Genomic DNA, 12244 nt, shown 5'->3' on the forward strand with positions numbered 1-12244 from the left:
GGCACGAACGTCGCACAGGGATCGTTGGCACTGGACGCACGGATGTGGCACATGGGACCGTTAGCACTAGACGTATGGGACGTGGCCAAGAGAGGAGATCCTAGTATTTAGGTTGGTCTGGTACTCGACGGGGACGTCGAGTCTTAAGGGGGGATGATTGTAACAGAATGGGCCCATGGGCCAGATGCCAGATGGGCCAGGTTAATGTAGCGACACGCTACTATAGCACGGCGGCACAATATTCCTTTAGTCTCATACTGAGAATAGAAGTGAATCCAGCCCAACTTAAAAACCAGGCCTAGGGAGGTTAAATAACTCCGGTTCGAACTTTTTGCGCGAAGCGAGAACAAAAGCACAAGAGGGTTATTTAGCAGGCGTGTTTTACTCAACGTGCAGAGTAGATCTTAGCCGTTCTCCCGGGCCGGGTCGTTACACCACCACACATGACGTAGGGTATTACGCTATTCCGGCGGCCTGAACCTGTCTAAATTTGTGTCTTATATCCTCACGTTTACCTTCAAGTTTCAGATCTTGGCGATCTGTCCCCAAACAATCTTCTATCTTAGGATATCCCTTGGTAGGTTGGTGGCAAAAATATCAACACATGTGGTACGTACATCTCCACTAGTCTAGATAAAAAAGATGAATGTGTGAGGTGCTCTATATAATACTAAGGGGGTGCATCCGAGAAAAACAAAAGCTGGGGTCGCTCTAGCCTCAACAAAAAATCGGAATTTTCTGTAAAACATATGAGAATATCTCGGCTAAATGTGGGATTTAAAAATATGTTGAAATAACTGAACCCTTTTCTGATCAAGATTAGGCCCACTTTACTCCTCACAGAGGTCGTACTTATTAGACTAAAAGGTTTGACTAAAGGGAGGGGGAGATTGGTTCCATCAATGCTTTCCACCAAAATTCTAATACTTTTTACACTAGCAATTTCCTATACCTTCTTGTACCCGCGTATTACTTTTCTTTGGCACACACTTTACTTTCCTTTTGCACATGCATTCGCCTATAATTCGCATCATTATTTATTTTGAAAGGATAATAATTGACATCATTGTTTATGGAAGAAAAAGAAAAACATGTATTATTTTTGGAAGGAAAATAAATAACATCGTGCTTGATGGAAGGAAAATTAAATACGTGCCTGTGGTACATACATCTCTATTAGTATTGGAAAAGAAAAAGGATCAGAGATCAAACTGTGCTGCTCATTTACTGGTCCACAATAGGGATGTCAATTGGTACCCAAAACCCAAATACTCGATGGGTTTTACCCGATAAGAAAGCGGGTATGGAATGAGTTTTCTATTCGTAGGTACGTTATTGGGCAAAATCCTGTACCATCGGGTACAGCGGGTACGGGTGTGCATGTATACTATCCATACCCACCTACCCGCGGGTAAAAAACCCCGCAAAAAAACAATCTAGCCTAAGTGCCTAGCTCATTTTAGCCCATATGGCCCACGAATTTGGCTCAAATCCAATTAAACTCTCCTAGTATATATTTGAATCTGCCATATTTCTATTAGCTTGTTGCAATAAAGCTTGGAATGATTTATTTTTTAAGTGAATGTATGATATTTATATGTAATTCTCGGGTATGCTTTCGGGTAGGTTACCCGTCGGCTACAAATTACCCGCGCGGGTGCGGGTATGGAACCATTTTCCTATCCGTGTGCGGGTACGGGTAACCCGACGGATAAAATTTAGTCCTGACGAGTACGGGTATGGGTGGCCACTACCCGTCGGGTACGTACCCGTTGCCATCCCTATCCATTAGTGGTTTACTACTCGAACCCGTTGTTTTCTATTTATCAATATATAAAGTCAAATATATGGACGGTCCTCGAACTTATTTTAAGGTGTCATCAATCCCTAAATTTTCAAAATATATTTTTAGATCACTAAACTTGTCCAGAGGTGTCATTCGCGTCTCGAAACTGTCAAGATACATCTTTAGGTCCCTAAACTCGTCACAATATGTCAATTCGGTCCTAAATTCTCAAGGTGAATTTTCATATCCCTGAAAATTGCCATTAATTAGTTGTATCAAAATGGACTGTCTATTAAACTATTTTTAGCCGATTCAATCTTATCTAACACCATTTTAATTCTGAATTAGCTGCTTATTAATCTATATCATGAGTTAATCTAGATCATTTGATATCAAATGTGGATATTATAGCTTTCTTATTTAACATAAAGATATCAATACTAATTCTGAATATTTCTTACTAACTATTCATATTTTGCATACGTTTTGTATAAATTTATTATAATAATTTGTTCCCATTCTCAATTAAAAATAAAATAGCAATTTTATTAAATCTAAAGTAGCAAAAGAATTTTTCATCCACTAAAGTAGCAAAACAATATTTATATTAAATTAAAAATATAGCATTTTGAGAGTTTGGGGATCTGCATGACACCGCGAGATAAGTTTATGTACCTAAAAATGCATTTTGAGAGATTAGAAACCTATATGATACCTTGAAATAAGTTCAGGGATCTAAAAATGTATTTTAAGAGTTTAGGGACCAATATGATACACCATAACAAGTTTAAGGACCAAGACAACAGATCAAAACAAGTTTAGAGACCGCTGGTGTATTTTACGGTACTATTTAATTCTCGTTGCTCGTATGAAAGGATGAACTAGTGGCAACACTATATTTCTCAAGAGCTTGTATTTCATATTTTATTTTATTTATTTTTTTAAAACATTCACACATAACAATATTACAATAGTCTATTGTCCGAAGTTCAAACGTCAAACTAATCGTTTAGTCAAAAAATGGTTAACCACAAAACTGGCTAGTGGAATGGTCCACACTAGCTCAATTGCTTTAGGCTAGTTTTAGTGGGGAGTGTCATCGTACAGCTAATAAGATTGAGAATTTAGTAACGGCCACTATGTATGAAAAGTATAAAAAACACTTTCATCAAAGACTCGGAATTAAAATGCATCTTAAACATCATATTAGAGACGTGTGTTGATTGGACAGTCTCAGATGTGTTCGTCACAAATGACTATAGATATGAAAACAACAGAGACGCGAATGAACCAAATAGGTCTGTGATAATTTGCTAGCCATAAGAGACGCGGTTTGAATGAAACGCGTCTCCTATGAAGCATTTTTTACTTGTTAGAATGTGTGTTCCTGTCCCTTTCACCTCCACGCGGGTCCGCCGGTCAGAACCGACGACTGCCTTTCCTCCTCTCATCCCCACCTCCCCAGCAAAACCTCTCTCTCCGGCACCGGATCCCGGCGACCGCGCTCCACCCTCCGCCTCCCGGCATCCCGCTCCAGTCGCCGCCGCCCGACCCGGGTGCTCCTCCACGTCGCCTGCAGCTCCCCGGTCGAGTCAATCCCCATGGCGGCTGCGATGGCGGCGGAGGAGGAGGCGCGGCTGCTGCGCCTGGAGGAGCAGGCGGAGCACGGCGGCGGTGGCGTCTGGGAGTATCTCTGCCTCGCCCGCCGCCTCCGCGCGCCCCGCCCCGCCCACGTCCTCCGCGTCGGCCTCGCCCTCCTCAACGACGCCTCCGCGCGCTCCCGCCTCGGCTCAGAACGTAATTGCGCTCTGCCCTCCACTGACTCTCGCTGATCCGCACGGTCCCGGTTTGTAGCTGTAGATGCATTGATCTCGCCGGCAGCCTCCTCCCGGACAGATCCCCGCCACCACGATCCATTTTTACATGCGGTACGACTGGCTGAATTTTAGGCTCGTTTTTTTGGCGTTTAGTGGATGGTGTACAGCCTTACGATGCCAGTGTTTATTCAGGGAATGCGAATCCTGTGCCACTGGCTTCATCTAGTGAGGGTTTGTTAGGTTTGCTCAGCGCTCTATGGATTTCCGTTTGCTGCGCGGGGTGATTCCAATGTGTAGAGGGTTCATGTTTAGGTGGACATATAGGCAAAATGCTAAATCTCTAGTCCATGCTTGTTCAGTGTTCTCTTTTCTTAGCTCCACGAGCATTCCAAGTTATTTGGGGATAGTCTGTCCTGACTCCTGAAAGATGTGCTATCAGTTCACAGACTGAAAGATGTCCTTTGTGCTTGTTGTTGATCGTTACTTCTAGTCCTTTCTGTAGCTTCCGATGGGACACTACTAAAGTACTAAATATGAAATTCAATTTTTTGCATTAGTGGTCCGAGGAAATTCCATGGTTAACTTGTTCTTATTGATTTCATTTGGAAGTTGCCCAAAAGTTCTGTTCAGTTCATTTTAGTTCAGCATAGCCTTATTTAAGCGTAGCCTTGCTCTCAGAATTTATTTTTATATTGATGCCCTCATATCATTGCTGATGCCAATTCTCGTCTTAGCATGAGAAACACTGTCCATTTTGTGTTAATATGGTGCTGCATCATGTATGTTTATCTAATACCGTACATCCATAGTTGTAGGGATTGAAGTATAGAATAGTAATTAACAGAACCTTGTCCCCAATCCTTTAGTTCTAGTAACTTAATAGACCGTGGTCATCTCATATTTACTGATGAGTTAATAGTGGAAGCAGGACAATGGTCTACATAATTGTCGAGTTGCATTAGGTGACATATTGCCAAATGGCTTTTACCTGTTTCAGCCCTTTCCCATTGCCATTTGTACCATGTTGGGTCCTAGATGTTTTTCTGAACCACATGCCTACTTGATTACACTAAATAACTGCTGATCATGATGGATTGGTATCCATTGCTGGAAGGCTTCTGCCTGACAAGGTATCCTACATATCCTATCTTGGCTCCTGTTTGCAGATTCCTGTCTTGTTTGATGAAACTATTTTAGCCAACATAGATTTTAACCTCCCAGCATACTGAAGTGCAACCAATTCTGTCTCACGCCATAAGGCTACTCATTTTATACAGACTGTATGTAATGCATTATCAGTTCTTGTAGAAATCTCTGCTTTCTGCTTTATTCTGATTTCTACAAATTTCTACTTCAGATTTTTTGTTTGAAATTGGACTGCAAATATATACTGTGCTATTGAACCTAGCTAGCTTAGTAGTTGATAGGTTGAATGCATGTTTAAATAATGAGATGAGATTACCTAATGTGATTCTAGTTAAGCTAATAACTGAATCTGCTTGTGTTCTTGAGCAGCACTTCTAAGCTGAAGAATGTGAAATGAGGTGCTCCACAATCAGATGCCAATTTCAGCACTTCTAAGCTGAAGAATGTAATACCTTGGTGAGATGCACTCAAAACATAATTTATGTGTGTCTTCTTTAGTATGAGTTTGGAACTACTTATCAGCTATCCTGTTAAAGGTTGAGATCATTGTGCGCATTATATTAGATCACATGTTTCATGAGTGGACTGATGTACAGTTTGAAGTAGTAATCTTCTCTAAGCCCCGTTGTCAGCTGATAAATAAGAGCTACTGTCAGCAGATAAATCCTGTTGCCTTTTTCCTTGATGGTGCAAAGAGAAACTAATTTATGTAGTGACCAGTCATATATGATGAGCCACTCTAGATGGTAATCATATATATGGTTCAATTTGGTGAAGTGAATGTTTGAAAAATTATATTTGTCCTTTGTGGTCTTATATGTTAATTCTTGCCTTTTCAGCTTTACTCTGGAAAGGGCATATGGGAATCTTTTGAATACTAGTCTGTGCTATTTGTTTCACATGTTATACAGGTGAACATTCCTAAGAACAAGGTGTGCAGGAAGCACACTCTGCAAAAGGCAACTCAGTATAAGAAGGGTAAGGATATGGTTGTCAGACCAAGCCTGTCTTCCAGAAGAAGGTAATGCAGCATATCTATGTGATTGTAAGATTGACCTATCAATCATTTATACCTATCTATTTTGTTGGCAGCATGAATGTCTGAAAATAACTGCGAATTGTAAATGCCTATTGGCTGCACAGTTTGGGATATGACAGATGTTGTAATTTTCAGGCCAAGACCACCAAGAAGATTGTGCTGAAGCTGCAGTGCCAGAGCTGCAAAGGACTACTCACAGTACCCGATCAAGGTACTCATTTCTCCTAGCCTATTCTCTTATTCATTGACAGTAGGTTTACATACTGCTAGTAAGTATATTTGCCTGCATGGCTGTGCACAATCTTAATTTAGCCATGGCAGTGTAAAAAGTTGAGTAACCACATTTTGTTGTAGCTATGCACCTCTAGACTTAACAACTCCCTGCTGTTTTGGTGAAATTGAGAAGAATGACATTTCTTACATTTATGTCTTCAATTAACAATATGCTGTTTTGTTGTAGCCTAGGGGCAGTTGGCCAAAGCTCAGAGGAAAGAAAGTAGCTAGGAGGTATTTGTATTGCCATTTATTCTAGAGCAACCATCACATTTTGATTGGTCAGGTGGATACTCTATGTAATTGCTTACAATTTAATAGACTGTAATCAAAATTCCTGTGTACTGTGAAGTGTGAACCATTTATCTTATGTATTTTGATCATGAGAAGTCTTACCTAAGGTCAATTTTCAGACCTTTTTATTGTTGCTTTAACATCATTGTGCAGAGTCTTTTAATGGTTGAAATGTGCCATTTTGTGAAACATGGGGTTCAGAAATGTACACCATGGATCTAGATTTCCTTTTTTTTGTTCTTGCAAATTGTTATTAGCGACATGTTTTCTCAACACACGTTGCTGCTATCTTCACATCAGCCGCGTCTCTGATGACCCACATTAGAGACACGTTTTAACCACCCGCATCTCTGATGTGGATGTGCTGTTATCACAACACAATTTAAGTGACGCATTTTTCGCGTCACTAATAGCTATATGGACAAATCTCTAATAAGGTGTTTCCACATAGTGTGTGCCGGTTCTCTCTCATCCCATAAAACTCTCTCTCCTCTCTCATAAGTAACTCTGCGAGAACTTGCTGATGTGGCGTGACATTTAAGGCTCATGACATTCCCATAGAGATTGACCTTAGGCGATCTTAAGTTGAACCAATTAAGGCTACTGGTTCCTGTTATCTTTTTTTTTTGCTTCCGTATGATTTTTTTCTCTGAATAAAGTCTAAAGGTAATATTCCCTATTTCCCTTTGAACTTATTAATTATACATCTTCGATTGAAATTTTACAAGATGATAGTATGCATCATAACATATATTAGAGAAAATATATCATAATTTTTATCATAATTTTGATAGGTTAGGATATTTAATAATAATTAATCATTGGAGTTCAAAATTATATGTAAACTAACTAGAAAAAGTTTAGTAATTTTTTAGTATGCATTGTGATGTCCACTACTACCTTGCAAAATTTAAAATTAAAATCCAAGTTAGGGAGAAATAAAAAAGATAAATTATATTATGTAGTAAAATGAACTAAATGGCATAGTTTAGAAGGTAAATTGAACCAAATTATAGTTTAGGGGTTACACAAACTTTGACTATAATTGAAGGGAGTAAATTTGAACTTTTTCCAATCCTACCCTACCCTTGCACAACTTTTCTAATCCAGACAATCCATTTCTCATCGAAACCTTCTTCTAAACAGCACCTCTTCCAGGAAACCCCAATTCCACTTTGTCAAGGACTCGAGGTTATTTTCCGGCTCCACTCCCCCCTCCACTATGGGAAATCTCACTCGTCTGGGTTTCGACTCTGGGTTGCGGCGGCCACCGCTCGCCAACCTGCTTGAGGTGGGGTCTTGGGTTGGGGGCACGCCGGCACGGCACGGCACGGCTCAGATTGGGGATGTCGCGGCACGCGTGGGTCTAGCCTCGCTCCCGCTTGTTTTTTCACCTGGCTCCGTTACTTTGCACGGGTCCAGAAGAGTCGGTATCGCATGCTTCATTCACTTACAGGTGGGGTCCAAACCCTGAACTATGCGATGGTTAACTTGGATGCCGGTGAAGTTTTGCTAAAAGCCTTTGGGGCCCCACCGGCGACCCCACGATCCAACAACTTCTTCCTTCTCCTCCCCGCCTCCCCGGAAAACCCGGACCCCGTGTTACTTGGCCAAGTCAAATTCAGAAATCGCCTGGCCGTTGCCAGTGCGTGGCACGCTATGGCGTTTCTGCGCGGCATTGCGAGGGCTAGCCGCTGCGCCGGCGAGCTCGCCGGAAAATTACGCTCACCGGCTCCACCTCCGTCACCCCATCCCCACCGCCCCTTCATCGGAGAGCAGACTCTGTGTCCCTCTCCTTCCCCTGCTCCCCCGCACCACCATCTCGCCCCCGCCGCCGCCGTGCGGACTTGCGGGGTTCCTGCTCCACTCCATCGAGCGTGCGGGAGCATCCAGGAGGCCGCGTCTCGCATCCACTCCTTCGACGCTCCGGTTTGCAGAGTACGGGATGCTGGCCCTGGCCACGGCGGCTTCAGCAAGGTCAAGGGCGGCATCAACCTGCTGGACTCCAACGACGGCACGATCATCCTCGACTCCCCCACTCGTGCCATCTCCTATGGAAGGATTCGGTTGGATCCACCTCGCCGCGAGGGAGTCGGCCTCGGCGTCATCTGGCGTGGCGCTGGCGGCAGAAGCCGGATGTACACCTACGACTACGAGGTCCCTGTCTTCACCGAGACCGATCCCTGCCACGGCGGACTCGCTGCCGAATGGAGAACGGAGCTGCCTCAAGCCCGTCCCCCGCCTTGGCTCCGGTGCGAGCAGAGATCCTCTGCGGCTGCTTCCTCTCCCTGGCACCACCACCTTGCCGCCAGGATCAACTGGGTTCCTTATCCGCTCCAGCGAGCGAGCGGGAGCAACCAGGGGTCCGGCGTCACCGTGCGCGAGGGCAGCTGGAGCAGCGGGGAGCCCCTTCCTCAGGGCGAGGGCATCGCCACCTCAGCCCACCACCACCGCTCCGCGCACCGTCTACAGGCGTTTAGGATCACGCCATGGCAACATCTGTAGAGCAGGCGGATGTCAGCTGGGAGGGGGGAACACGCCCTGCCGCCCCAAGCTCTCCCTAGTCCCTACTGGAAGAGCGGGCGCACTGTACTGAAGAGGCCAGGATTCCTGCCGATGCACGTCGTCCCTGATCGGTGAGTAGTCAAGCATCCATTTCGCTAAGCAATGCTGATGTTTAGTTGTGTTTTTTCATGCGTGAATGCAGTTCGGTAGTTCGATCCAGTAGCATACTTGGACGAATATGGCTTGATTTGGATCAATTGGCATTTTAAGCTGCCCATTGTCTTGCTACTTTTCTGATGTGTCTAGGCATAGACAACTTACAATAGCTTTGATGCCACCATGATAATATTGTATTCGGAGTGAAACTTCATGAAACTTTGCGCTATTGGCAGCAGAACTGTTTTGCTCTACTGTTAGATTACGTCGATTTTGTGTGTTGTTGGGTTTAGTTCAGATAATCAAAATTTACTTGTACCCCTTCTCATGTTTATTCGGCGATGCATTCAAATGTTAGCACTGCTTGAGTTTTCCTATTCGTTTCTTAATACCTATTCATTCTTGAAATGAAGTATTGCACATTCATTCAGTAGTATGAATTTGCAGTTCAAATTTATGCAAAAATTAGTGAGAGGTGGTAACCTGATTCAATACTGTTTTGAGATTAGTGGGCAAGATTATACTAACGCCATTTCATTTGTGCATTAGTAGTATGCATTTGCCATTCAAGCGATCAAGTCTGAGTAAAGATTACAATAGCATTTCATTTGTGCAGAAAGATTTGGAGACCTGCAGAGAATGTTACTGGGATCGTGCATGAACGCTGTATAGACGAAACATCGCTATTCATCAAATTTGATCCAGTGGAGTATCTGAAAGGTCATCCGCTGATGGAAGAAGTTCCAGTTCTGGGTGGAAATTCACTGAAGACGGCAAGTATACTACCAAATCACTGGTTGATCTGATTGGAACATTCCATGATCTAGGATGTTGCATCCCCACACTATCAGTCGATTCTGTGGCCATAAATAGTGCAGGCAGGTTTGAATTGGTCGAAGACAAGAGCCAGTTCACTGCTCTAACTCCAGGGGGAGTAAGGATGGACTATCTAAATGCATCATTACTGTTGGAGAAATTGGTGGCTGTTTCAATGGGAGAGCACATGATAAATTGCATCCCTATAGATACCAGCATACTATTGATGTTAATGAAGACGAATGGCTATCTGTATCGTTACCTGATTGGTAACCATACCAGCTTGTTGCCGCTTCACAACAGATCAACTGTGTTTATGGAATTTTTTGACTACATCAACTTCTACATACCAAATTTCAAAAGAGAGCTGAAGGGCAAGGTTGAGAACTATATGCCATACCGCAAAATGTGGGTTATTATGGCTTCCAACAACAGCTATATGATTGAGTGGCTTAAGTATCAGGATCGACTTGCAGGAAAACAGGTCAGCGGCAAGTGGTATGAATTTCTGCGGATTGTACGGAATGTGATATGCCACAAGATGAAATTGCTGATGAATGGGAAGGTCTACCAAGCAGCAGAAGTTGAAAATATGTTGCAGGCCATCTTCCCAGCGTTGCTACCCAATATTCAGGAGTTTCTTTGGAAGGAAGGCTGTTTGAGAGATTTCAATATGGAGACATACTTCATGCACAGGAAAATCACAAAGTGGTCACTGAATAAGAGAGGCCACTGATGAGATATTTCAATCTGAAAACATACTGGCTCAGCCACATCAACACTCCCATCTTATATTCTTATGCTGCCATCAGTCAAGCATATTAAGAAAAACATGTTGTACAGATGTAGCTGGTGAGTTTGTCAGAAAGTGAAGTTCTGGGGGCAGCCTTTTCCAGTTTCTGGTCCCTTTACAGTCATATAAAATCTGTGGAAATAACAGTAAAGTGTACGTGTTATTGCCAATCCTGAACAATATATTGGTGTTTGACTTCCATCAAGAGATTTCTATAGGAGGTTTGTTCTTGCACTTAGAGAAAAGATTATTAGTTTACAACAAGAGAAGGTCAGCTTTCACCTAATTTTGGCATCAGATTTTGACTGATCTTTGTGAACAGTTGGGGGCAAAGTTCCTATAATTTCTAAGACAACTAAATGAACTATAAATCGCAAGTAACTGTGCTCATTAAAAATGGATGGGCATCTTACCATCGCTTAATACCTGACTGAGCTCAATCTTTCGTGGTTCCAGATCACATTCACTGCTAGAAACTGGGCCTAGCAGTTTTCATATTTCTGTTATAAAGTACGGAATAATATTCATCCTTAATGGTGGACGTGTGGCTGTTTACTGTTGATTGCTTTTCTTCACCTTGCCTGTTCCCTGCATGCTCACTTGTTCAGTGTTACTATATACATTTAGTATGTGTGAAACTGAAACAACTTCTAGTCTTGCGATCAATATTATTTTCCAGTCAACCAAATACTAACCTTCATTTCCCGTTTCTTACCTCCTGCATATTCAGGCCCTACCCTCTCAGAATGGCCATGCTGACAACAATATAGGGTTTAGGCCTTTAGGGCAATACAAGTGGTGGATGTACATATCTAGCTAGTGGATGTGGATTCTTTTCTTCCCCCTGGATCTCTCCCCCTGTAGCGAGGTTCTTTTTTTGGAAGAAACACCACAGAACGTTCTCACAAACACTGAAGAACAGAACTGTTGATGCTTGGAATGCTTTTGAGACTGCTAGCTCCTGGATGTAGCGCTGCATGATGTTTGAAGAAGAATATGTTAGTGCAAAATAACACAAGGGCAAGCATCTCTTGGCAGTTCTCAAATGTCACCTAAATTCTCCTTTTTTCAGAGAAAATTTCCTGGATAATGGCTGACCACTACCTTACTATCGTTACGAAATTGGAACAAAGCTCAGCCTGAAGACTACACCGCAGGACAGGGGACGGGGGATGTGCGGTTCAGCAGCTTTAACTTGTGACCAAATCAATGATGCAGATTCTCCTCCTAAATTCTTCTCGGAATCTGAAAATTCTGCGTATCGCGGTTTGCTTTTACAAATTTATTTACAATTAATGGTTTGGATGTCAGGGGAAGAGCAAGTGTCTTGAGAGTTCAGACAAAAGAAATGTGAGAGCCTGTTTGTAATGCAGAAATTTCTTGAGAAATGGTCACACGAGTATGAAAATATTCTACTCTCCAAACAGGCCTGATAATTATTGAGCCTCTAGGATAACAAGGGATTACCCAAAGCTGACAACCGGGTTTCTGTCCTGCAAAACACTAGCTAACCTTCGGAGATAAATTGCCTCGCTTTCAAAACGAAACCTCCAAAAGGCCCAGCTTTCAAACATGTCCAAACCCATGGCCGCATTTTTTTCTTTTTTATATTTAAAAAA

General features: G+C 42.7%; 1 protein-coding gene and 1 long non-coding RNA gene across 8 annotated transcripts; both read left to right on the plus strand.

The window, feature by feature from the left end:
• The first annotated feature begins 3205 nt into the window (after window positions 1-3205).
• Window positions 3206-6480, plus strand: LOC120700011. 7 transcript variants are annotated; one of them, XR_005685759.1, is made up of 5 exons: window positions 3212-4733; window positions 5119-5205; window positions 5661-5770; window positions 5924-5999; window positions 6249-6480. It is a non-coding gene; the product is annotated as an uncharacterized LOC120700011 (long non-coding RNA). The 7 variants fall into 7 exon arrangements; XR_005685760.1 differs by having other exon boundaries at window positions 3212-3583; XR_005685756.1 differs by having other exon boundaries at window positions 3206-4733; window positions 5119-5770.
• A 3241-nt stretch (window positions 6481-9721) lies between these two features.
• Window positions 9722-10911, plus strand: LOC120700010. Its single transcript, XM_039984163.1, has one exon. It carries the CDS (start codon window positions 9957-9959, stop codon window positions 10566-10568), a length of 612 nt encoding a protein of 203 aa, XP_039840097.1. The 5' UTR covers window positions 9722-9956; the 3' UTR covers window positions 10569-10911.
• The last annotated feature ends 1333 nt before the right edge of the window (window positions 10912-12244 follow it).

Source organism: Panicum virgatum, chromosome 3K (genome assembly GCF_016808335.1).
Source record: "Panicum virgatum strain AP13 chromosome 3K, P.virgatum_v5, whole genome shotgun sequence".
Lineage (NCBI taxonomy): Eukaryota > Viridiplantae > Streptophyta > Magnoliopsida > Poales > Poaceae > Panicum > Panicum virgatum.

Coding starts and splice junctions, on each gene's coding strand:
- LOC120700010 (XM_039984163.1), top strand. CDS start 9,957: ATGGACTATCTAAATGCATCATTACTGTTGGAGAAATTGGTGGCTGTT.